Source organism: Podarcis bocagei, assembly GCF_964188305.1.
Source record: "Podarcis bocagei genome assembly, chromosome: 5".
Lineage (NCBI taxonomy): Eukaryota > Metazoa > Chordata > Lepidosauria > Squamata > Lacertidae > Podarcis > Podarcis bocagei.
The window spans coordinates 97,669,959-97,697,847 of NC_138129.1; the positions used below are offsets into that span (position 1 = coordinate 97,669,959).

At 45.7% G+C, this 27,889-nt stretch overlaps 1 protein-coding gene across 2 annotated transcripts in view; it reads right to left on the reverse strand.

Moving 5' to 3' along the window:
• The window catches only part of BRINP2 (BMP/retinoic acid inducible neural specific 2), a 98,884-nt gene that overhangs the window by 25,030 nt on the left and 45,965 nt on the right, over positions 1–27,889 (reverse strand). For both annotated transcript variants that reach the window (XM_081194372.1, XM_081194373.1), the window contains exon 2: positions 18,079–18,419. In XM_081194372.1, the coding sequence (XP_081050498.1) occupies positions 18,079–18,344 (266 nt within the window). In that variant the 5' untranslated portion in view covers positions 18,345–18,419. The remainder of the gene's footprint in view (positions 1–18,078; positions 18,420–27,889) is intronic.

Sequence of the window (27,889 nt, forward strand, 5' to 3'; positions counted from 1 at the left end):
GAATATTTCTGATCCATACCCCATCTGTATGAACCAGCTTTCCAGATGGATAGGACATTAGAGAGATTTATACAAGGCAGTCTATACACCACAGTAAATACTGGCAATCTGTAGATCTGATAAAGTGCCCCAAATTATAAAAGGAGGGAAAGGGCATATATTTGCACGGCTACTCTTTTCCTTCCCCCAAGGCAGGATAAAATAGCAAAACCACTTAAGAGTAACAAGACTACTACACATCTGCTTCGTCCTATGTTACGGTTGTCAAGCTAAACCACAAAGACATTGGCTTGCCTTTTAAAGGGTTTGATGCAACTCCAGAGGTGATGCTCTGGATACTGCTTTGCTTCCATCAGTCCCGCCTGGCATGGCCAACGGGCAGGGATTGTGCGAAACATAGCTGAACAACATCTAGAGGGGCAAAGTTTCCCCATCCCTGCTCTCTTGGGTTCTTACAGGAAGAAAACAATGGCTAGAGACCATGGGATTTGCTATTTCCTCTGCCTATTGATTCAACTGAGGAGACAATGGAAACTGCAAATTCCATGCTGCCTGGTGGGAAATTAGTCTCTTGAGCAAGCTCAGGAACATAATTTACAGTGAAGGAGAAACCGAAAGGCTTCCTGCATTTTAGTGATGCCACTCTGCTGCTAGTTACTCCTACCCCATCTGAAAGTAACCGTTTTTGTCTTGGAGAGGGGGATGGGGAAACTGGCAGGGGAAGAATGTGTAGTCCTCTATTTGCCAGGTTCATAATTGTGTCTACTTCTGCCATTATCAGTACAGTTGCATTTGAGTCTGGTCATTGCATGAAACCAGACTATCACCACCAAGTCCCAAGAAGCCAACCTGACAAAATCTCTTCTCCTTTAGAAGCCCAGCAGCCCTGCTGCCCTTTTTGCACGTTGACACCTTAAGGATACTTGTACCACTGTGACTGGAGTTGTATCTTCCTTCACACTAGATCTTGGCTTATAAAAAAAGGCCCCCATTTATGAAACAGCTTTTACACTGAGAGCCATTTCGGAGTTTAGTTTTTAAGTCTTTCTGTGTGCAAAATATAGGCTTTACTCCAGATGATTCACTTTAAATTCTGATTATTTACTTCAGTTTGACCTTGGGGCAATCTCGCTCTCTCTCAGTCTGACCTGTCTCACAAGATTGCACTGAGATTGGGGAGACAGGGACGTACCTTGCGTATGGCACCTTGAGGGAAGAACGGTGAGGCAAAAATGTAATTAACAAAAGCAGTACCTCTTTTGGGCCACCTATCAGGCCATTCTTTGTATTGAGATCTCGGCCAAAGATAAACGTGTTGACACTCAGCAATTTTATACATATCAGTTTAACATCTGCTGCCTGTGGAACAAGTCATGAGCTACGTGCCAACCAGACCTCCACTTAAGAGGCCTCACATATTCTTCACACTATGATGGCTGGCATGGAGATGATTTCAGCAGCCTGCTGTGTCCCCTAACAATGCGGCTGTAAACAATGATCGGCCAATTTCATTCTAATCTTGACAATTTCACTGTAATTAAAACCAGGCTGTGGCTTGCAAACACTTTAATTAAGTCTGATTGGGAAAGATGGAGGAGAAGCAAGGGAGTATAGCGCATGGCTGGCAAAGCCAGCAATAACACAGAGTTCTAAGACTTCTGAGCATGCCACCCACGCAGCTGCCAAACTAAGTTTTAAACCAGGCTAAATGTGGAGTGGAGCAGAGTTTAGGCTCAAATGACAGTTGCGAGATTGCAAACCCTAAGTCAGTTTCGCCAAACACCTGGTAGTTGAGGAACATGTTTTACTTAATTATAACTGAATGCACAATTCACTCTTCAACCTGGAAAGCTTATTTTTAAAAATGCTAAGAATAAAAATTAAATCCCACCAATTTTGGTTTCTGTTCAAGTCACTGAGATTTGTCCTGGGCACAAACTTTGTGCAAATTGCAGTGCTTCTGCATTGTTGCATCTCCAGTGTGCTCACACACAATACAGAAGGTGGGTTTATTTATTTTTTCATACAACATAGTTTGATAGTTACTACAACATGGCAGTGGCAGCAACAAAAAGAGCATATCTCTTAACCAATACAATCTATTCGGTGAATCTCGCAGCAGAGCTCTTTTTAAGTCTGGTGCAGACCAGGGTTGCATCATTGACAAAGGACCAGTCAATATCCTGCTATGAAAAGTATCCGCCATTTTGAATCCATGCCAGTACAGTGGGTTTATCTATTTGCTCATTTTCACTAAAAATCCTTCAGGGCAACTTACTTTTTTTTTTAAAAAAAAAAGTGCATTAGAATAAAACCCTCAAAATCTTATTAAAATCCTTTTAAATATAGATTGGGAAATAGTGGAGAGATCTGATGGATTTACTATTATTATTATTATTATTATTATTATTATTATTATTATTATTATTATTATTTTGCTGTTGTTACCCATCCTGTGAGATGGAATATAAATCTAAATAAATAGATAAACACACCTATTTATGTATGTTATACTGAATGTACAAAGTTTAGTGGTTATTGACATTCACATGTGAATGCTAACCAGCTGCAGATTAATCTGTTTCCCCCACTTTTGGATACACAATAAAACATTGACAATGACGTTTAGATGACTCTCAACATTCACCGATTCAAATGTTGTGTTTCCATTCCTCTTTTGAGTGCTCTGCATGATAACCAATAAGAGAAACACAGGAGGAGGTTGGGGAGGCGACTGGGAATGGAAAGTTTACCAATGGTGGGCTGGTGCTCAGAGACATTATGCCTGGGTACACATTATCATTTACTTTGGCTCCAGTGTGCTCCCACTCCTGCTGCTTGGAGCCATTTACACATTGTGTTAGCCACAATACACATCTATCTTGAAAAATATATGCAGGCCTTCTATCCCAACACTTGTTAGATGGAATTTCAGTTATCCAAACATGAGTAACCTCACTATACATACTTCAGATTCAGATATCCAAACAGCAGGACCTGAATGTAGTTGTTGTTGTTTAGTCGTTTAGTCGTGTCCGACTCTTCGTGACCCCATGGACCAGAGCACGCCAGGCACTCCTGTCTTCCACTGCCTCCCACAGTTTGGTCAAACTCATGCTGGTAGCTTCAAGAACACTGTCCCACCATCTCGTCCTCTGTCATCCCCTTCTCCTTGTGCCCTCCATCTTTCCCAACATCAGGGTCTTTTCCAGGGAGTCTTCTCTTCTCATGAGGTGGCCAAAGTATTGGAGCCTCAGCTTCACGATCTGTCCTTCCAGTGAGCACTCAGGGCTAATTTCCTTAAGAATGGATAGGTTTGATCTTCTTGCAGTCCATGGGACTCTCAAGAGTTTCCTCCAGCACCATAATTCAAAAGCATCCATTCTTCGGCGATCAGCCTTCTTTATGGTCCAGCTTTCACTTCCATACATCACTACTGGGAACACCATGGCTTTCACTATACGGACCTTTGTTGGCACTGCATGAAGTACTCAAACCAAATAAGCAGCTTAAACAATCCTGTGTTTTTGTGTGGTGGGAAGAAGGGGGGGGGGGAGATCAGACAAATAAGACAGCATTTTTCCTTCCTTGTTTGCTTTTTGAAAGGTTTCAGAATGTTTTGCTGGGTTAAAATTTTGTGGTCAGGAATGCATTAGAAATTTCCCCATAGGAATAAATGGAAATCATAGACTTGCTATGTGAATCCTCAGCTAACAAACTATTTCCTGAGAATGCCTTGTGTTCATCTTCCAAATAAATAATAATAATAATAATAATAATAATAATAATAATAATAATAATATTTAATATCCTGCCCTCCCTGGCCAACCTGGGCTCAGGGCAGCTAACATCAAAGTATATAATACATTAAAACATAAAATCCAGCAATTGACTGAAATACAGCTTAAAATCAGCTTAAAATCAGAATAAATCAGATGGCAACCCCACAATTTATAACTATAACTATAAGGGTTGGGAACATGAAGTGCTCACCAGGCTCAGTTATTTGTATGAGCCACTGAGAAAAGTTAGAGAGGCCACTTACAGTGGTGCCTCGCAAGACGAAATTAATCCGTTCCGCGAGTCTCTTCGTCTTGTGGTTTTTTCGTCTTGCGAAGCACGGCTATTAGCGGCTTAGCGGCTATTAGCGGCTTAGCGGCTTTAAGAAAAAGGAAACAAACTCGCAAGAACTCGCAAGACGTTTCGTCTTGCGAAGCAAGCCCATAGGGAAATTCGTCTTGCGGAACGACTAAAAAAATGCAAAACCCTTTCGTCTAGCGAGTTTTTCGTCTTGCGAGGCATTCGTCTTGCGGGGCACCACTGTATATGCAAGGTCTTGTAAAAAGAGGGGGGTGAGACTGGACCCTGATCAAAGACCTGGCAGAACAGCTCCGTCTTGCAGGCCCTACTCTATTCTGAACTTAAAAATGGAAAGTGTAATACTAGTGGTCAACAAACGAGGTTTAGAGACTCACTCAAAGAAAATCTTTTTTTTTTCTTTTAGTATAAACACTGACAATTGGGAAACACTGGTCTGCGAGCGCTCCAATTGGAGAACAGCCTTTACCAAAGGTGTCATGGACTTTGAAGATGCTCAAACTCAGGACAAAAGGAAAAAACATGCTGGTAAGAAGAAGGCACGCTTGGCAAACCCTCACAGTGATCAACTCCCGCCTGGAAACCTATGTCCCCACTATGAAAGAACGTGTGGATCCAGAATTGGCCTCCACAGTCACTTACAGACTACAGTGGTACCTCAGGTTACATACGCTTCAGGTTACATACGCTTCAGGTTACAGACTCCGCTAACCCAGAAATAGTGCTTCAGGTTAAGAACTTTGCTTCAGGATGAGAACAGAAATTGTGCTTCGGCAGCACGGTGGCAGCAGGAGGCCCCATTAGCTAAAGTGGTGCTTCAGGTTAAGAACAGTTTCGGGTTAAGTACGGACCTCCGGAACGAATTAAGTACTTAACCTGAGGTACCACTGTAACTGTTAAGACCGTGTTCATGGAAGACAATCTTACCTGGCCACGAGTGGTCGCCAAAGAAGAAGAAGCAGCTTGTCTAACAAACTATTTCCTGAGAATGCTCTGTGTTCGGATAGAGAGACCTCTGGGTACTGCTGTTTAATGCATTTGCCTGAAACCAGCTTCCATCCCATTGAAAACATGAGCCACATTCACTTCACAGTGAAGCTGAGGTGTGCGTGTTTCAGACAGTCATTGTGCATGTGCAGGTGGCAGGTTCATGGGGAGGAGTTGGTTCCAGATGTAGGGAAACCAAACAGGTAATGTGCATTGTGTGGAGATATCCCCACCCCCTTTTTGATGTGTACAACAACATGCAAATGTGACTGCTGGCATATACATAACCTGTAATCCCAGATACCATGGGAGGGGGCTGGTACCTTCCTGCCCTGCCCTCGAACTTCTCAAAACAACAGAGCCAGGGATGGGAAAAGATTCTGGGCTAGGCAAGGCCTCAGCTGGATCCAACAGGACTCTTGGGTTTTAATACGTCAGTTCTGACATCACCACAGAAAGTTGCCAAAGCTGTGCCCAACCCTAGTGTAACGCCTTTGTTCCCAACTCCTGGAAACACTCACTGCTGAACAAGCCACTAGGAAAACTGTGGCGGGAAAGAGAGAGAAATGAGACCATCAAAAAGTAGCCGTGTTGATTCTGAGTTAAGTACTGCATTGCCCTGTTAAAAGGCTGTGGCAAAGGTTAAGAAAGGGAGGAATCTGCAGTGGGTAAGGTTGGCCTAAGTTCACCTGCGCTTCTGTCTCTCTGAAACAAACAAAAAACCCCACTCACAAAGGGTTAGCAGCCTGCCTGCTGCAGAGGAACAGAAAGATTAAGGCCGCTCTAGTCCCACAGGGTTGACTCTTCCTGCCCCATTTCTGTCGCCAGAAGCCTCTCAAGAGAGCCTGTGGGTGTGGGTATCCCACAGCAGAAAGGGTGTGTGTGTGCGTGAAGGTAGAGAAGGTGTGGGGAGAACCCAACTCTCTCAAGGCCAGGGCTTAAGAGAACAGACCTAGCTCAGGCACTGGCGCCAGCGATGCTGTTGTTGTTGTCAGACGCACTGCCTTTCAGCATCCCTTTCCTCCCTGTGTGCACTCATTTCCCCAAGCCACATCCTGGCTATTAGGGTTTTCGTAAGCTGGGGAGGGGCCAAACACACCATTCTTTCAGGAATAATCAGGTGGGCTTTGGTGATGCTCATTAAAGTGAGGAATTGACAGGGCTGATTAGAACGAGGCAGCTTGTGAGCAAGAACCGTGAAAAACTGCCAGGCTCAGAACTCCGCAGAAGCTCGTCCATCATGACTTGCAATGCCCCCGTGCCTCTACCTTCCCACTGGCTAGAAATCTGCAAATGATGCCAAATGACATCAACCTACACAAACAAGAGCAGCAGAGCGGGGGAGGCTGGAAGCAAAACTTGAGCAGGGCAAATAAAGTGCCCTTTAGGGAAGTTGACAAATACAAAAAAAAAAAAAAAACCATGATTGAGTGTGGCTGAATCAATGGCCTCCTCATTAGCTCATGTGGGTTGCCCAGTACGTGTAAGGCCAAGAACACAGTAACCCAGACCCAAGAGGGGCCTAAAACAAAATGTTGCAGCGTGTCTTCTCCCCTAAAAGGAGTGCTCTAAGAAGGGAGTGGAGGGAGGGTTTCAGCCATTCCCTGCAAGCAGAGTATTCCACTTCCCTCTCTTTATCTCTCTCTGTCTCACACATACACATTCTGTTTTTTTCTTTTCTAGCTGTCACTCAATATTCCGTAGCTATTAAGCATGCTCACTCCTTATTAGCCAGGGTTTTTTTGGGGGGTGGGGAAAGCTGCCTTCTGGATAGTTTTTTTTTTTGGGGGGGGGTATTCGTTTTGCATTGCAAACATTGCTGTTCCCCCAGTCATGCTGATTCTTGCCTCTAGTTGTAACTTCCCCAAGTTCACCAGCACATGGAGAGATAGGAACATAAAAGCACCAACAGATGCACCTGATACATGTAGCATCACCGAATTTATTTACTCCTTCCAGGGACAGACCATCCTGAAGGAGGCCACTTATGACTGAATATTCCGTGGAATGGTTGAATGTCAGGACACTCTGTTGCTAGGTCTACTGCCGTCCAACTTGCAGGTGGTGATTTTCTGCACCGGGGGAAGGGGGAGACACTTTTGTGTCCATGGAGTAGGGTTACCAGGCGTCCCCATTTCCCAGGGACAGTCCCCGGTTTTGCGAATAAGTCCCCAGACAAATTCCATCCCTGGAATGTCCCTGGATTTCATCTAATGTCCTGGGGAAATGCAGCGGCGGCAGTCTCAGCAGCCCGGAGCAGTTGGCTCTGGCTGGCTTCAGGAGCTACTCGGAAGTCCCCATGTGATGGTGGTGCAGGGGCTCAAAGATGCAGCTTCCGGGCTGCCTCCACCTTCCCTGACCCCCAGCAACTAAGCTGTGAAGGGAAGCTTTGTGCTGCCTATCGGAACAGCCTCCCAACTCCTACTTGCGTGCAAGCAAGAGGGGGCAGGGATCTCTCAGTTAGGCAACGGGAAGCCTCCCTTCCCAGCTGAGGGATCCCCGCCCCCTCCTGCTTGCACACAAGTAGGAATTGGGATGGGGCTGCTCCGATGGGAAGGGAGGCATTGCGCTGCCTAAGAGATCCCTGCCCCCTTCTGCTTGCACACAAATAGGAATTGGGATGGGGCTGCTCCGAAAGGCGCTGTGAAGCCTCGCTTCCCAGCTGAGGGATCCCCACCCCCTCCTGCTTGTACACTAGTAGGAATTGGGTTGGGGCTGCTCTGATGGGAAGGGAGGCATCACACTGCCCAAGTCTCGCCAGCGCCGCTGCTCTCGGCCCTCCTTCTCCGCCTTCCATACCTGACCCACCACACACCACTTCCCCACCACCACCACCGAAGAACCAACAACATGAGCCCAGGCTCATGAAGAAAGGAGATAGAAACCTTGTAGGAAGGGGGAAACGTGGTGGTTGAGGTCAAGGTGGCAGCCGCCCCTCTGCCACCGCCATCACTGCAGCATCAACAAACATTTATTGATTGATTGATTGATTGATTGATTGATTGATTGTGTCCCCAGATTCACTGGGAAAAAAAATCTGGTAACCTTACCATGGAGGCTCCTCCCGTTTTTAGAACTCTGAACAATTTGGAAGGTGACAGAAACTAAAACCAAGTGATGACATGCCCATCCCTGCTGCTGCCTTCACACATATTTTCTTTATTATTCTTACAATTTTTGCTACTTTATTTACACATCACCTTATATCTGAAGGGCTCAAGGAGACTTACATATAGCAAACAAATATTAAAAACAAATATTAAAAACGTAACTCCTGGAGAGGGCTTTAGTCTATGCATTATGCGAATCTACCAACCCCAGATGTCAAATCTTTATTGCTTAGCCAAAGGCCACCATCAGTCATATAGCAATGCAATGGAAAAGCCGGGACACGCCTCAAAATAGGATTAAAACATATGAATAGAACAACCCACTGCGATATCCAATATATATCCAATATATTTTACACGATGATAGCTTTAACTTTCATTATGAAAGCAACAGGTTCTTGCCAGTTTATAATTAGCCCAACACTAACAACAGAATTGACAAGTCCTCCTGCTACAGGAATTCTTCATCTGCCCTTCATTATTCTAAATCATGCAGGCAGTCAATCACATGGGATTCTACCCATTCTTTTTTAATAGGCAAAACTACAACTAGAAAACTAGCTAGGTCATATAGAATCCTCCTACAGGTCTGGTAGTTAATAATAATAATAATAATAATAATAATAATAATAATAATAATAATAATAATAATAATAATTTTATTATTTATACCCCACCCATCTGGCTCGATTTCCCCAGCTACTCTGGTCAGCTTTCAGCATATTTTGAAACATAATAAAACACCAGACATTAAAAACTTCCCGATACAGGGCTGCCTTCAGATGTCTTCTAAAAGTCAGACAGTTGTTTATTTCCTTGACATCTGAAGGGAGGGTGTTCCACAGGGCAGGTGCCACTACCGAGAAGGCCCTCTGCCTGGTTCCCTGTAATTTCGCTTCTCGCAGTGAGGGAACTAGCAGAAGACCCTCAGAGGAGGACCTCAGTGTCTGGGCTGAGTGATTGGGGTGGAGACACTCCTTCAGGCATACTGGGTCTTTAGAGCTTTCAAGTTTAGAGCTTTCAAGTTTAGAGCTTTCAAGTTTGGCACCAACACTTTAAATTGTGCTCGGAAATGCACTGGAAGCCGATGAAGATCCTTTAGGACTGGTGTTATATGGTCCTGGTGGCCACTCCCCGGCACCAGTCTAGCTGCCACATTCTGGATTAGTTGTGGTTTCCGAATCACTTTCAAAGGTAGCCTCACGTAGAGTGCTTGGAATTATCGTTCCACAGATGTGCCGAAAAAGATAAGAGATAGGTCAAAGCCAATCGCCCTGCCACACCCTTTCAACTAAAATCAGTAGCGTCTGGTAAGGTTGGCCAGAGCCATGAAACCACCCTCCCAACATTGGAGACATTTCACCTTACCTAGATAGGGCTGGAGTGGAGCAGAGCAGAGCAGAAACACAGCTGAGGTTGCACAGATGCACCGGCAGAACCAATCTGGCGCTTCCACCAGTGTGCCCCCCCCAGCCCTGACCTCCTTGCTGCCCTGCTCCACCCCAGCCCCATAGAAGCGAGCAGAAGCAATGCAGATGGCACAAGGTTGGCTCTCTGGCTCTGCCCCACCACACCAGGCATTGCTCACTAAAATGATCTGAACAGAGAATCAATGACTCTGCCATTTTACACGCTGTCCAGCGACTTCTAGTTCTTCTGACTGGTGGTGCAATTATTTTTATTATTATCATCAGTGCAGAGAAAAGGAGACTGGTGTGGCACACCGAGCCCCAACCACCATCTCAGGACCATTCAGTCTGCTTCCCCTCAATGAGGTAATGAACTGAGACAATCCCCAGCCACTACTGCTGCTTGTCTTGGATGCCAGAAAACAGCAGGTTCCCTTCTCTCTTCGGCTTGTGGGGATTGATCTTGGCACTTGCTTTCCCCCAGAGGAGAGCAGGGAGCTTCTGGGACAAGTCCCCAACTGCCACCCATCTTGACAGCTGGCTCCCTTCTAGCTGCAAGACAGGCACAGTACAGGGAACCGATTCCATGCCTCACCTGGTTAACAGAGCAAAGCCACTTGGCTCAGACTCAGATGCTTACAGAAATACAAAAATATCAGCTTCCTCCTGATTAATAGTGCTTGAGAGCTGATGTAGTGTACTAACTGAGCAACAATAGCAATGAATCAGGGTGCTTGTGGTTTCCATCTTGCCTTGCCAGGAACTCACAAGGTTCCTTAGGCAAGCCACCCTCTCAGCTTATCCAACTGCAATATGGGGTTAATAATATGATTCTACGTGGGTGACGCTGTGGGTTAAGCCACAGAGCCTAGGGCTTGCCGATCGGAAGGTCGGTGGTTCGAATCCCCTTGACGGGGTTAGCTCCTGTTGCTCGGTCTCTGGTCCTGCCAACCTAGCAGTTTGAAAGCATATCAAAGTGCAAGTAGATAAATAGTTGCCGCTCCAGCAGGAAGGTAAATGGCATTTCCATGTGCTGCTCTGGTTTCGCCAGAAGCGGCTCAGTCATGCTGGCCACATGACCCGGAAGCTGTACGCCGGCTCCCTCGGCCTATAGAGCGAGATGAGCGCACAACCCCAGAGTTGTCCACGACTGGACCTAACGGTCAGGGGTCCCTTTAGTTTACAAGGCTATTGTAGAGATTACAACAAGATATGTGAAATGCTTTGTGAGCTCAAAGGTGAAATATAAATACTGTTATTATTAAGTAGACAGGCTTGTCTTTGCATCACTGCAATGGCTAATGCCCTCCACTGATTTCTTTATTTCCATTTAACTTTTAACTCCTGTTCCAAGAAAACGGCCCTGTAACTAAAGCTAAAATGGGAACCAATATTTCCCCAAATCTGAAGCTTCCCATACATGAAATTGCAGTATTTAGAAGCAAGGTATTTTTAAAGTGCAAAACTGGGCTCTTGCCGCAAGGCACTGACAGCCTCACAGGTCTGCTGTGAGGATGAAACATAGATACAGGGCAATTTGTCTTGAGCTTTTGACATAACTTGGAAAGACATTTATAGAGAACGAAGCTTGTGCAATTTGAAAAGGTTGAGTGTTAAACATTTTTGAATCCTGATCAACAGTAATTACCAAACCTGAATTATCCTTTTCTTGTTTGTCAAAACCCAGGTTTACAGTTTGTGTCCCCGAGACAAACTATGAGAAATATACCAAGAACTAATCTTAGTTATAGCTTGTGATTTTTCTGAAGTGCTATACATTCTAGGTCAGGCTTCATCAAACTCGGCTCTCCAGATGTTTGGAGACTACAGTTCCCATCATCCCTAACCAATGGTCCTGCTAGCTAGGGATCATGGGAGTTGTAGGCCAAAAACATCTGGAGGGCTGAGTTTGAGGAAGCCTGTTCTAGGTGGTGGGGCCTACAGATTTCAACTGCTGGTTGGCGCTGAGCTACTGGAATATATTACACCTAAAATGGTACCAATTGCATTGGCTGCCATTGCCATTGCTGGTTATAACCTTAAAAGCCCTGAATGGTAGGAGACTAGTCACCTGACCCAAACCCACCAACCCACCATGTGTCTGTTCCTTGAGTTTGGCATTGGAGGGCTTGTTTACGTGCCCACTGGAAAAGACAGTCCGGTTGATGTGTACTCATAATATAGCCTTCTCAGCAGTAGCTCCACAGTTTTGGAAGTCGTTCCTTCTGAGATTTGGCAGGCCTCATGCCTGCCAATGTTTAAGAGGACCTTGGCACTCCCCTCCCCCTTGATGGCTTTTAGGGGTTAATGTATATCAGAGTTTTAATATTGAAGTAGTTATGGAATGTCTATTTCATTATAAATGTTAATACTGCTGTGATTTTAAATAGTGTTGCAAGTTTATAGCTAAATAAATAAATACCCTGGAATTATCTCCCCATGGAAGCAAATTCAAAATGGAAGCTTCTGATCTGGGAAAACCATCTAAATTGGAACAGCTTCAGTGCCTCCCAGTTTCATCCACAGCCCTGTCTCCTTTCCCTAAACAAAACAGTGCCAGAGTCTGGCACAAAAATAATAATCACAGTGGCCATTTCCTCCAAATACCCAAAGCAGTATCTTAACTGCGCACTTAATTTATCTCCCTGTAAATCTTTATTTTATTAGCAGTCCTGGCTTCCTTACAGAAAGCAGTTCTACAAGAGTTGAAAAATTAACCATTGAGACCTTTTCTCTTGGAGCATCAAGAGATGCACTATATTGGGAGTTGGTACTGTATCAATTGTGTGGTTATCGTCTAGTGGAGGAACAAGGAATCTTTTTGAACAGGTCAACTCAAAGGAAGTGTGACCTTCCAATCTGAGCCTCTGTAGGATGATGGCAGACTGAGCTTTTGTGGATGATCTAGTGATCAAGGGAAGCAGGTGCTTCCAAGAGAAATGAATTCCTGTTTAAGATCTTCTAGTCACATCAGCCACAGTGAACCTCTGGACCATTTATTTCGCTTAGGTCAGGCATGTCCAAAGTCCGTTTTGGGGGCATAATCTGGCCCAATGGTCGATTTAATCCGGCCCCTGTGGCAGTATATGTAAAAGCTCAACAACTTTGGTCGGCCCTCACACATGTTCACTTCATCAAATCTGGCCCTCTTTGAGAAACGTTTGGGCACCCCTAGTTTAGGCACTTCAATTCAGAGACCATTCCAAAAATCCTATTTTGAATCGTGGTTATCCTAATATCACATCAGCCAAATTTGAAGTTCGGGAGCTTAGAAAGAAATACTCTTCTTCAGAAAGTTCTGAATAGAAACACTTGCACTTTGCCTTTCGGTTACGCAAATAAATGTTTGCAATGCCGTATGCCTAACTATTGGCATTTGCAACAAGACGTACCAAGCTGTGAAAGGAAACCTATAACTGCAGAGCAAAGGACAAGGGACACTCAAGGCTGGTCGATTCATGCTGGCAAACATATTCAACCCTCATTTCAACTGTTTACCCAGTTTGGAGCTCCAGTCCATCACGGCAGACATTGTATGTTCTGCAAATACACCAACAGGATGCATTCCTTCAACAACCCAGGTGCCCACCAGTGTGTATCATTTTAAAAAATTTGGAGCATCACTTGAGTAGCTTATGCTATCAAGGGCAAACCCTAGAGATCTGGCCCACCAAGCCAGTGTTTCAGTGGCCCAACAGCCCCTGGTAGAATCAGGCAGAATCAGGCCCAAGACATTTTGACACCCGAGGTGGACCACAAAATGGTGTACCACCCCCCACCCCTGGAAGAAGCTACTACTGTATTTAATAAGTTAATGTGTGTTGTTAAATGTATTTATTTATTGAGCAATAATTATATACCACTTAATTAAAAACAACAACCCTCTAACAAAAAATAACCCCCCAAAAAACCTCATCAGAAAATGCCAATGAAATAAAACTTTATAAACAAGGCGACACAATCAAATTATCAAAATATAGATAAAACCAACACTTTTACAAATGAATATAGATAATAAAATTACATATCGCGGTAGGCTTGCCTAAATATTTTTTTTTAAGCAGGCGCTGAAAACAGGGTAATGACGTCACCTGCTTAATAAATGACTCAATGGCGAAGAGGATCAACCAGCACTAATAACGATATAATACTGGCAATATTCTCAAAAGTCAGAGTTAGGTTTATATAGGGCTAATTTTGATATGGTAAATCTCATGTGCATAGGTTAAACAACAGAGCCTAGGACTTGCTGATCAGAAGGTCGGTGGTTCGAATCCCCGTGAGGGGGTGAGCTCCTGTTGCTCGGTCACTGCTCCTGCCAACCTAGCAGTTCAAAAGCACGTCAAAGCGCAAATAGATAAATAGGCACCACTCCGGCGGGAAGGTAAACGGTGTTTCCATGCGCTGCTCTGGTTCGCCAGAAGCGGCTTAGTCATGCTGGCCACATGACCCGGAAGCTGTATGCCGGCTCCCTCGGCCACTAAAGCGAGATGAGTGCCGCAACCCCAGAGTCATCCATGACTGGACCTAATGGTCAGGGGTCCCTTTACCTTTTTAAATCTCATGTGCAGCCAGGCCAACTGCGTTGCTGCTATCTTGCGCCTCTGTTATATTTGGTCCAGCCAGTCTCTCTCCTCCTGCAGTTCAGGCTGTGAGTGCCTGTTCAATACTGCTTTGTAAGAACCTTAAATCAGTTTGTTCAAATGGAAGTGTCCACAAAAAGATCCTTATTTTATGTTTTATTTATCATTACATTTCTGTTACTGCTGTTACTAATAGTACTTTGGCGCAAGCTTTTCCGTTTTCATTGTATTTTAGGGTCCTGACGGAAGTAGCTTGCACTGAAAACAGCCACCACAATTAAGAGCACAGAGAGGTGACAGGCACGAGAATAAAAGTGAATTTTTAAATCCCTCCTAGGAGGGAGCACAGCTGACAGCTCCCCTGTCACCAACGGAATTGTCAATCTAAAATGATTGCTTTTCCAATCTAATTTTGATGCCTGGATAGTTCCGTTGCAGCTTGCCAAAATGAGAAAGTCAAGTGAGTAAGCAAGCCAACTACCATAACCCATTGTTGTTGTTGTTTTATTAAAACAAACAAAACCAAACCAACTGAACCACTGATCCTGCCTCGTACAACCGGCTTTGCTCATTTTCTCTGAGAACAGCCACTGAAATATTTATGACAATCTTTCCTAGTGACATCGCCATGAAGTCTATTCAAGCCAATCCCTGAAATGTTGATAATCAAGCTGTAGCCCAGCAGTGCTTTATGCCAGTTCTGAGTCTGATAAACAGCATTCCAAATGGGGGCATTTCATGGGTTACACTTTAAGCCTCCCCCAACCCATGCACTTTGTTTCGTTTTGTTCTCACAGGGCTTCAAAGATCACCCCTCCTTTCCCCAGTGGCAGTGGTTCTCATACTGCCAGATGAACCTCCCTAGCGGGATATCGTCTCTAGAGCAGGGGTATGGAGCCCTTTCCCAAGGGCCACAGTGCCCTCTGGGCAGCTTTCCAAGGGCCACGTGCTGTCAGGGACAAAAGCAGGCAGGGCAATGGATGTCAACTTGACCACCGTACAGTCTCACACCCCTCTCCATCCTCCCTCTAGGCAAGCAAAGGGCACAATCAGAGTTCACATTATGACCAGGCTGAGGCATTCAGAGTGCAAAACTGGAAGAATGAGGGTGTGCAGCCTGTGGAAATTTATTCAGGCCACATTCAGATGCCTCGAGGGTCAGATTTAGCCCCCCCAGGCCTGAATTTCCCCAACCATGCTGTAGAGCAGACTTTCTCAAACTTGGTTCCTCCGATGTTGCTGAACTACAACTCCCATCATCCCTAGATAGCAGGGAAGGGGAAAGCTGCTGTAGAATATTGTGTGCACACAATACTCCTGGAAGGGATAAGATCCTGAAGCTGGTAGTACGCTTCTTTCCCACCAGCAAAGACAATAAGGGGATCCATGCAGATACAGAATGGATTTATAGAAGTGACAACATCTCCATTGCCCCATTATCTGAGGAAAAAGCTACAGCTTTGTTAAGGTGGTTCCCTATGTATGGTTTTAAGACGGGCCAACAATATTGTATTCCGTTCCTCTCCTAAGGCTAGTGTCGAGCTGAGTATCTCAATTTCACAGCAGCAGCTGTATGAGCATTGGAGGCAACCATCTTTGCAAGCTCATCTATAGAGAATCTGGTGCTGAGAGAGGGTGTGAGTAGAGTAAGTTTAGAAGAGGACCCTGAGTTCAAAAGGTTTGAGAAACACCTCCTCTATATAGGTTCATGGCCAAAAGTCAGAAGCAAAATGCAAACCCAGTCCAGATTTAAGGAAGTGCCCGTTTATCAATATGAACGACAAGCATCTGAAACCCTACTGAGATGGAACAATTAATAGACTGTATGGGACTGGCAGAAATGACTGGCAGAATCTGCGACCAGGGAGAAGAGTCGGCAGAAGAAGATTGGAAAAAGTTTAAGGACTATTTACAAAAATACTGTAAAATTAAAGAATGTTGAATGATGTTGGATTGAAATTAAGTGGTTTCTAGCTGTAATGGTATATGATAAAATGGTTTTGGGTTTTTTTTTATAAGTAAGAATTTAAGGTTATAACAGCCTAAGATGATGGAGAGAAAATAAGGTTTTCTTGCTTTTAAAGTTGTAATGCTTTGAGATATGGATTTGCTGTACAAATAATTTGAACTGGATATACAAGAAGGGGAGGTATGAGGAGGTCAGGGAAATATGTTATGAAAAATAAGTTGTGAAATTTATGTGTTTTTAACTTTTTTCTTTTTATGTCTGTCTTTTTTTCTTTTTGTCTGTAAAAAATTGGAAAATTTAATAAATATCTTTATATAAAAAAAGAGATGGAACAATTAAAAGGTTAACTTCTGCTGGCCTTCAGTTCTGTGGCTGAGTTGCCATAATGGTTGGTTTGGTCGGAGCCAACCTTTTTCCTGGATCCAAAGAAAGGGGCATATTGCTGCTGGGGCTGCCTAGCAACATAATATCATGCTATCCAGGACAGGTTTTGCCTCTGGGCAATTGCTGTTGACTTCTCCCTTCCAGCAAAAATCTCCACTAAACCGCAGTGTAGTTAGGAATGGATAGATTTGCCCATTGTACACATTTTGTCTAATGCACACATTTTTAAAAACATTTTTTTCCTACTATAATGCATTTTTATATGTTTTCCCCTACCATGCACTATTGTAAGTACTCTTCCCAAATATGTACAGGATTGGAGAACCTCATCACACAATTCAGAGAAGTGTGGCTTTTCAAGGATTGCTGCATTTCAGTCTGTGATTGGTTTGGGATATGCAAGAAATGTGAACATATTTCTCCATCATCCCTAAATGTAGTGAAGTAACCAACCCATAGATGTGAGGACAGGGTGAGGACATAAGCCTAAATGATGGGAAAGGAGTAGAAGTTGAGAACTTGATTGTCCCTCTGTTGTAGTTCACAGGGGAACTAGCATCTGATCTCCATCAGGGCCAGCTTCACACATTTTGGTACCTGGCAGAATATCCAAAGGACACACTTCCCTCCCACAAAGTAGCACAGGGCAAAATCTCCTCCTTCAGCTCCTCTTAACTTAAGTGAACCAGAGGCCTCTTTCAAGTCCTGCCTGCATCAATGGTATGTTCTGTGGTGACCCAAGGCAGTGTCTTCTTCTTCCGTCACTGTGTCCCAATTGTGAACTCCCTTCTTTAGGATTTGCTGAAATAATTTTGGAAATTGGGATGTAGAAAGGGGAGGTTTGGGGGAGTCTGAGAAGTGAGGGATATGAAAAAAGGTTATGAAATTATACATGTTTGTTTGTCTTTTTATTTGTTTGTATTGTTTATAAAAATTTTGTAAAATCAATAAAAAATTTATTAAAAAAAATAAATTGTGAACTCCCTTCAGATTGTTCCCCTCATTACCAGCTTTTCATTGCCCCCCTCCAAAAAACCCCTTTTACCTTGATTTGTTAGGAGTTTGTTTAGGGGTGAACTGAGATTGTGTCTGTTTAATCTAAATGTGAAGAAATATTGTACTGGTTTGCTGCCTGCTGCCCTGAAATCCTCTTGGGATGAAGTTTGTCTAGAAATACAGGGACTCAATCCATTTCTATATACCGTAGATTCCGGCGTATTAGGCGACTGGGCGTATTAGACGACCCCCCAAATTGGCAGCTGCAATTTGGGGGTTCGACTTATAAGCCCAGTCACCTATTATGCTGGGCAGCTCCGCACCAGGAGAAAGCTGCCAGCACAGCAGCAGCGGGGGATGGGCTCCGCTCCGCGCCGCCCATACCCGGCGCATAAGACGATCCCCGACTTTTTAACCTCTTTTCTGGGGTTAAAAAGTCGTCTTATATGCCGGAATCTACGGTAACCCCTTTCAGTCCATAAGGTGAGATGTGCTGGTGATGGAACTGATGGAAAAAATCCCGGCCCGTCTCTTTGGCTTACCTGTAGATCCTGTACCTGGTGGCGAAACCCTGCCGAAAGCGCTCCATGAAGTCAACATACTCTGGGGCTCGGTGAAATGGTCCTCGATCAGTGAGCAGCCAGTCCAGCGGTACTTGGCTGGAGGAGGCTGTGGAGGCATGCTGTTCGTGTGGTGTGGCAACAGCTGCAGCCAGCCCCCAGCACCCCAGAGTCAGGACCAATACTGAGGACACCCATGGGACCATCAGCCAGAGCCCGTTAAACTGAGCGCTGCGCTGCCACCTCATGCTTCTCCTGCTCGGTTGGCTTCTTCATTCTCTCACCACTCCTTCCCTCTCGGCGCTCCTTCAGGATTTCCTGCACTGAGAAGGCACAAGGAAAAGAAGATGGGTCAATCCCCTTTTTACTGAGGTAAGGAAGAGACAGTAATTCTCTGAGAAGCAGAATAAAAACAGAGTAAACAACACGGGGTCCAACCAGTACATTGAACTCTGCCACCTGAGGAGGGCAGATGGGAGCCAACCTTCACTCCCATTCAGAAGCAGGACTGGCACATGCCCACTGCTGAAACAGCCATTTAGGTGCAGCAAGTGGCAGCACTGCTGGGTCAGATCCATGAGGGGCCTTTGAAGTTCCTGGGGGCACCAGGCTTGACTGACTAAAGCACACAGATCCCAAGTGGAGTGCTTACTTGCCCTCATGGTCTCCATACTGCAAGTGCTTCGTGAGTTTGTTGTTCATCCGGGGCTGTCTGGGGTAAAAAGATAGGGTAGAAGCAAAGTGCCAATGTTCCTTTGCTTTTCCCCCTAAAGGGGTTCAGGTGCTACAGCTGAGAGAGAGCTGCAGTGAATGTATGAAGTTGTCTTATACTGAGCCAGCCCCCTGGTCCATCCAGCCTCACCTGTTCCAACTTTCTCCAAGACAATGGGACCATTGAGTCTTGTATGGCCAGCCCCTCCTAGAGACTGCAGGTCTCCAGGGATTTCAGCAACAATCGTCCCAGCCTGGTGCCTGAGACTCTTTAACTAGAATTACCACATGCAAACCATGCTCCCACATGCAAACCAAGTTCTCTGCTACTCATCTGCATCATCTCCATATAAATATCCCAGGCTAGACACCTGAGGCAATGCTCACTCAGGTATTGCAAGCACTAAGCACTTGCACAGCATAGCTCGAAGCATCATTCCACTTCCCATACATTTAACTCAGTCATCTGTACAATTTAGGCTGACAACTGACCAGGTGTGTGGCCTGGCCTGGCCTCTTGCCTTTTAAGAGCAGCCTGGTGCTCAGAAATAGGCAGGTGAAGTTTTTCAAAGCATGAGAGATGGCCTTTAGGACTTTCAAGATGTTCCCTCACACACGGATTCAAGGAATGCATGGAATTCCTGCCACCAACATCCATCAGTGCCCCCCCCCCGTGGCCCCACCTCCTGATCTATGCACATATCGGACTAAGCAGGTAGGTAGAGGCAGCCTTTACTGATGGCATAGTACAGAGCACCTGGGGGCTGGCTGTTGGATTAGTAGGCAGAAGCCAGGAGGCACAGTCCCACTCCCCATTCAGCATGCACAAACCTCTGATTGCCGTCATACCAGCTGTTCTTAAAGGCACAGCTACAGCAGCTTCTTCAAACAGGTCACAACTGCAGTGGCTGCTTGAAAATTAGCAGCTCCACTTCTAACAGGCCTATAGCATAAGCCAAGGGTCGGCAACCTAAGGCCCATGGGCCACAAGTGGCTCATGGGGGTCGTTTAACTGGCCCATGGACCCCCGCTGCCTGCTCAGTTGGCTCCAGTGCGCCACACTAAACCAGTGTGGAGCAGAGCGGGAACCGCCTTCCGCAACGCTGGCTGGCTTCCCATTGGCTGCAAGAAGCTCCTGCAGCCAATGGGAAGCTGTGCACACCTCCTCTGCGCTGGAAATAGCGTTTAAGCATGCGTGCGCATGCACTCCAGCCCACCGCGGTGTCTGCAGGACCGTGAACCGGCCCAAGCCACAATAACTTTGCCAACCCCTGGGATAAGCCTATATTATAACTCAGGACGGACCCATTGACACTCAACGGCATGACTAGCTTGGGTCCATTAATTCTGTTGGGTCTACCCTGAGTACGATTTGGTCGGTACCAATCCATTGCATGTATGTGGGCTGAGATGCCCCCAGTCACTTGGTAGTCTCAAGCCTTGCTTATCCTGACACAGCAACAGAACCACTGCATTTCTCAAACAACCCCGAAATTTATCCAGCATGTATCCATCACAAGCGGCTTCTCTTCCTCTTCTGGGGCAGAGTCCTCTCTACCTGCCAGCCATCTGTCACTTAGTTATGCCCCACTTGTTCTGCAAGAGGGCACCTGCCATGCCCCCACCTCCCAGAGCACCAGCCTTTTAAAAATAAAATACTGTCAACCCCAATTCGGCGCATCACGCGCCCTGCAAAAGCGAAGGGCTTATTTCTTTTGTTCTAAGGCTTCAGTTGCTGAGGAAATGAAATGCTGATTGACAGCAACGGGAATAATTTGTCAGGATCACAGCGCCAGTTGCCAAACCAGCTAGACAAATAAAATAAATAAATCCCAGACAGACAAAGCAAACAAACACAATATAAACAAACAGCTGAAAGAGCATCTCTCGCTCCCAGTCTGGGGCAGCATTTCCCTGCCCCCTGCAGAATCCAACTTCTATTTCAGAACTAAAATAGATGTGTAGATTATTTCAAGGAGGTTGGTGTGATAGCAACTTTGCTTCGCGTATAAATCTCATCCCGGTTGTAGATGAGAAGCATTTGAAAATCTGCTCACAGGAGTCTTTAGTTCCGAGTCTGTGTGTGATTCTGTTCTTTTCTCAAAGTACAAACATTTTGTTTTCCCACCCACTCCAGAAGAAACAAGAGCAAGAATAGAATGAATTCTGGGACCTTTACCACCATCACTGCTACTATTCATTTATTTATATGCACCATCAATATGCAGAGTGCATAGGCAGAGTAAGATTGGGGGTGGGAATAGTCCCTTGCTTTAGCAGCTTAAAATCTGAATGGAACTCTCTATTCAGGTGACAGGCTAGCAATCTCAAGATGTACCTACTCCACCCCTGATGCCCTTCAAAAAAGGGCTATAACTTTGTCACATCTGTTGTTTCTTTGCTTGCAAGAAGACTTGCACAAGCAGCTGGTACTTCCAGGAGGCTGGGGAAGAGACTTGCCATCATTACCCTCCCCGGCATTTGCTTTTTGCTGCTGTCAGTCTCCTCGGGAATAGGGATATGGGAGCCAGCTGTATGTCATTTTCGAGCCCTCCCCTCTGAACAGTATTTAAGCCAGACTCCTTGGAGTGCGGCAAGGCCAGCACCACAAACTTTATTGTTGGTTAACACCTGTTTTGCTTTCTGTTCTTAAGTCTACATTTATTCATTTGGGGAGGGGGCAATATTGAATTGATTCTGTGTTTGCCAAATTGTTGATTTCCCCCCTGTATTTATTTCCCCACTGGGGAGAGGCGCTGCAGTGATAGCTGTACGTGGGACAGGGGCAGACGTTGCCCTGGAGACATGCTGCCTTGGCGTTCTCCTACCCTGGCGTACAAGTGGCACACAGAGCCGGTGACCAGTGGGCCCTGGTGGTGTTACCATGTGGTGTGTTTTCTTTCCAGGGTGTGTTTTGCCACCGCCACCCTCCTTTTCTTCTTCTTCTTCTTCATTTTTCTTTTTTTAAAAGATTGAAGTGAAGGCCCAAGACAGGTGTTGATCATCATGTGAGCTGCGCACAGGTGGTCTTAAGCGAGCGAGCGAGCTACCACCATTCCTGTGGAGCCTCCTTTTATTGAGACAAATATGCAAGCCAGGCAAATACATTTTTGGGCTGTGACCTTTACACATCTTCCGTCCCGAAATCGTGGGGTGGTACAAAGTTATTTTGGCACCTGTTCCACAGCGTCATTTTCCCCTTGCACAGTGTATGACGAATGGAGACAAACGTCTCATGGAAAAGGGTTACAGACAGGACACTGCAATCTGCTGAGATCGCGAAAGGTCAGGCAGAGGTGGAACTATGTACAGACAGCTGTGGCTTGTCGGGGGGGGGGGTTGCCCCTGCACCCCAAGGTCACGCGTGCAGGCAGACTGTGGCTGCCTGCTGGCGGGGAAGTGTGCTCTCTCCGGACCCCACTCCCCACTCCGCGATATCCCTACAGAAGATAATCTTTATTGATTTTATGATTACATACTATACATATACACATTACTTTACATTTGCATTTACATTTACTCCGAGTTGACTTCCCTCCTTCCTTCTTCTGGCTTTTTTATGTTGTCTCTAAGTTTTTCACATTATCGATTTTGTATATTGTTGTTCTTCTTTCAACTTTATCCGTACAGTGTCTATATACAAATAAATATTTCTGTATATACATGTCTTATTGTTTGTCTATATTCATTTACAGATACCATTAGTTACCTTGATTGTATTTTACATTTTAATTCATATTGTCATTAACATCCAATAAAGCTTCTTTTAATTTCCCATTATGAGGTTTATTTTCATTCTACTGATTTCACTATTTCACCTCATCCTATCCTACCTTATCCTTTTCTGGGCTGGGTATGTGTCTAGGACGTCATGGAGGTTGTACCAGAATAGCAGCAGCATAGCTGCCACTCCATTCTGGTTTAACTGGTATGCAGCCTTGCTTTGGGGAAAAGTACCAGGAGAAAAACAGCAACACAATTTCTTGTTAAAAACACGGGATAAATGGAAAGGAAGAACGAGATTGAGCAAATCCCTGCATATTAAAACAAAAGCTGCTGCGGCATTGGCACAAAAGCCGGTGGGGGGCGGGGGCAGCTGCCTTGAGAGGTTTCTCAGTCCGGAATTGGTGGCTAGCAAGTTGTACATCAGAAAAGGGTCTCAAACTCTAGACCAGGGATGGAGAACAATGTTGTCGGACTACTGCCCCCATCATCCATGACTGTTGACTTTGCTGAGTGGGGCTGATGGGAGTCAGAGTCCAACCACACCCAGCGAGAGGCCCACTGGCTCTCTATCCCTGGTCCAAACAGTTTGATGCTGTTAGGAGCCACTTTAGTCAGCTGACAGGTTAAGAAGGAAGGCCTGACAGTTCTTTGCTGCTCTCAGGAGAAAAGAGTGGCTTGGTTCCCCCATCCCCAACAGCTGCCTCACCTTCACTTTTGATCAGATTAGAGGTTTCATCAAGCCACATTTGTTCGAGTGCAGAACTGTAATCTCGGTCATGGAAGATTTCTGTCCAAATAGGGAATGAACGATGCAGAAAATTTCCGTCAATTGAGAAAGTACAACATAATGTGTCAGGAGATATTAATGAGAAAAGGTTTATCAGAGCCTTCCTGCAGTTATAAACCATCGTGTTTTTGAGTATTTAATAAAAAATTAACTAGTTTTTAAAAATCTGTTCTGATTCGTTACCTGTTATTTTTAAAATTCAGAGTGTCCATTCTGTTTTTGGATTTTTTTAACGTTTCAAACTGGGAGCTAAGGAAGACACTAAATCAAGACCTGGTAGTAATGAGCATTTTTTATTTTTTAAAAAATGTAGTTGATCCATTTAATTTAGTTATTACAACTTAATTTTTTGGTTATTAAATCCATTGAGATCCATCATATGTGTTGCTCTATGGTTATGTAATTTATTCTCTTTCTTCATTATTTTTGCTTCCTACTTTTTATCAGTGCAAGACCCAAGTGCTCTTCCACTGCCAGTAATCCCTTCTACTATTAAACAAATGCATGCCAAAGTTGTAAAACAGTTCCAAATACTATACATTAATTCATTGCTCACTCAGAACTCATTCAGTAAGTTTGCTGAGGCCCTCAGATTTTTATGAACACCATCTGTTTTAACTGACTGCTGCTTTTTTAGTTCATTGTTTTCAATCTGCTGTTTGTGCATTAATTTGTATGATTATTATTATTTATTTATTGTACTGTTTTCTTTCTTGTTGCTCTGCTAGCCCCTCTGTTGAAGGTGAAAGATAGAAATAAATAAACAATTCTACTAAACTCTGACCCAGCTACATGCACATCACTGGGCAAATGTTATTGTAAAATGATGTTTTCCCCATTCCATTTTATTCAACAGGAAAGGGCGGGGGGAGGGGGGAAATCAAGGCGCTTTAACGAAAATTGACTCCTGCTCCCCAGTGGAATATTCTTTAGTTTTACTCAGCCATGTTGCTTCAGCAAAGAAAGAAGTATTTCAATCAGCTCTAATTGATTCACATGCTGTATTCTGGCTTTCAAACAGCCCACTAACCTTTATGGGCTCCTTGGTTGAAGCAGGCCCCCCACAGAGCAAGAAGCATCAAGGGGGGGGAGCAAGCAGAGCTCTGCCAGAAGAGTAAATGCAAAACCTGCAAACAGGGTCTCCATCACCACCTTCCGTAATAAACCGCTCAAAGTGCGAGAAACAAGACATGTCAATCACAGCATGTGGCTTGCCATTCTAATGCAAATATAGCAAAAGCAGCGCACCTTCCAAGGCTGGCTTGCTTTTCGGTTGGCAGACTATTACTATAAGGGCGGACTTGGGGTGCATACAAGCCTACAATGATCTGTGCAGCAGCCTTGTTGTGAAGGAGTGCGCACAAAACCTTTCCTTGTAGGTAACAGAGAAATCCATTATGCAATTCCTTTCCTTGCCTTGCCTGAAGGCAGGAGCTGATTTCCCCCACCCCCCACCCCCTCCCCAGGATCTCCCTTTGTCCTGAGGATGGCACTGATTTGGCCATATTCAGAGTGAGTCAGAGGGGGGAGGGCGGCAGTTGAGGAGAACCTGGTACAGTACTGGAATTTGTGGTGGGGAAGGGGAGGGGAGCTGCTGAACACAGGGCCGTCTTACCCATAGAGCTAGTGGCACAGGGCGCCAGGGTGCCAAGTTCTAGAGGGTGCCAGGGAAGAGGCAGAGGCTGGACGCGGCGCCTTCCGGCATGAGCTCGCCGCCCTCGCCCACCTCTGCCATGCTACGCCGAAACAGCGCCACGCCCAGAGCCTCCATCTGCCGTGGCCACCGTGGCACGAAGCGTCCAGCTGAGCCCGGAGGTGCTGCGTCCAGCCTCTGCCTCTTTCCCGCCGGAGGAGCTGCCCTCCAACCGCTGCCTGCCTCCTCCAGCCCTGCCGGCAGTGCCGTCCTCCCTACAAAACTCTGGGAAACGGGAGGGTGGGTGGGCGCCGGAGAGAGAAGAAGAAGAAGAGTTTGGATTTGATATCCCGCCTTTCACTCCCCTTCAGGAGTCTCAAAGCGGCTAACATTCTCCTTTCCCTTCCTCCCCCACAACAAACACTCTGTGAGGTGAGTGGAGCTGAGAGACTTCAGAGCAGTGTGACTAGCCCAAGGTCACCCAGCAGCTGCAGGTGGAGGAGCGGAGACGCGAACCCGGTTCCCCAGATTACGAGACTACCGCTCTTAACCACTACACCACACTGGCTCTGCACCATGGCACCGGATATGCTTAAGACGCCCCTGGCTGCACAGAATTCCAAGGCAGGTTAGGAAGAGCTGTTTCTTAATCGCTACTTGACTCACATAGGAGCAGAGTCAGGGGGCACAAGAGTGCTGGGACTTCCATGGAAAACATGGCTCCTCTTTAAATAAATGCCAGCCAAGATGCCCCGGAATTGGGTAGAACTATGAGGAAGTGGGTGGAAAACAGTTGCTGGAACACTAGGTATTATTCCCATATGTTGCATTAACTTTGCACTTGAGTCATGCACAGTATATATGGCAGGCTGATCCTGGAGCCAATTCTCTTGCACACAACCTCTGGCTGTGCAGCAAAGCCCTGATCCAAAAGCCCACAGAAAAATGCCAGTCCTTGGCTCCCATGAATCTCTAATAATACATTTTGGATGTGACTGGTAACTGTCCTGCTGTTCTCTTATAAAGGACCTCAAATGGCTCTGCTAGCGCATGCTGTTCATAACCTCCCTCCACCCCACTCCTCCTGCCATTTCAGTCCTGGACTCTACTAATGCATGTCAATCAGCACTTTCAATGCACTCCCTGCTATTTCATTTCTGGATCCCCACCTGGTTCTTCCGCCGAATCTCCATCAAAGCCTTCATTACCCCTTGCTGCTCCTTCTCTTCCTACACACATACAACATTGCCATTGCCACCGGGTGTTATTACTGGCTTCCAGCATCCCCACCTATCCCTGCTGCGAGTCTCCTCCTGACCACACAGCCAACACACCTTAACCTTGACCTGCCACATGCTGGCTGGTCAAGCTCCAGCCAAGTACAGGATGAGAGAAACTATTTGCGTGTCGAGGTCCCCAGGTCCACCCCAATAACTCACACATCACACAGAAGTTTTTGTTTAAGATTTTTGGCATAATTTTGGCCACAACTTTATTAAAATACAAATTTGTGAGTGGTTGCGTAGGCATTGGTTGCGACTATCTGCCCCCACCATGGGGGACAGACTGACATTCCGCACAATGCGAAAGTCAGAATGGGGGAATACACTTGGGGGTTACGCGGAGCAGGGAACCTGCCCTCACCCCAAATGCAACCAGGAGCTCATTGCTATGGCCCGACCCCCCTTGACAGAGTGGACAAGCAATAGTTAGCCCCCAATTCCTTTAACGGAATCCCTTGCAGCAGCAGCATTAGAGGGCCGGGCACAGCCAATCCATGCCCCTCAACCAACCAAACCATAAACCAATGCCTAACCGCGAACCTTACAAGTTGTGACGATTTGCTACGCAGTAGGCAAAAACCAAATGGCCCCAGCCAATCAGCCAGATGGACAAAATTCCTACCAGGCCCCCGCTCCAAAGCAGACGACCCCATGACAGGCATAGCAAGGTCAAAGCGAACAACCCTATTCTAGGGAGGGAGGGACGGGCAATCCGATGCACGGGCGAAAAGAGGAAGCCCTAGCCTCGTGCAAGGAGTTTTACTATTTCTGGCTGTCAATCAACAAATGGCAACATTAACTTCCTCCCAACAACAAGGGAAGCCCCAATCGCATCAGTGGCCAACGATCAATTAGCCCGCCCCCCAACTTTGGAGTGTCCTGGCGGTCCCCACCGCAACACGTGCTCTCCATGAAGGAGAACACGCTTTCGTATAACGCACAGCTTAGGGAGCAATTTCTAAGGCTGTTTCAAAATGGGGCTCGCACTCCCACATAGCCAATAATTGAGACCAGCCAGCAGCAGGTGGGCCACGAACCAGGCTGCATGTATTCCATTCTGCTATGACATGGGTAGGTAAACTAGGCCCGGGAGCTGGATCCGGCCCAATCGCCTTCTAAATCCGGCCTGCAGACAGTCCGGGAATCAGCGTAGAACGTGTCCGTTTATTTAAAATGCATCTCTGGGTTATTTGTGGGGCCTGCCTGGTGTTTTGACATGAGTAGAATGTGTGCTTTTGTTTAAAATGCATCTCTGGGTTATTTGTGGGGCATAGGAATTCATTCATTCCCCCCCGCCCAAATATAGTCTGGCCCCCCACAAGGGACAGTGGACCAGCCCCCTGCTGAAAAAGTTTGCTGACCCCTGTGCTATGGCCTCGGGGTACAAATGCCAAATGGGACATCAAGGACAGAAAGTTGGGATCCTGGAAATCTCAGCTTTCATTAAATATTTTTCTAGAAATTCAATCAGGGAAGAGGTATGAGTAGGCTAAATACTTTACAGCAGGGTTAGCCAAAGTAGTAGTAGTAGTAATAATAATAATAATATTTTTTTATTTATACCCTGCCCATCTGGCTGGGTTTCCCTAGCCACTCTGGGCTGCTTCCAACACAATATTAAAATACAGTAATGCCTCAAACATTAAAAGCTTC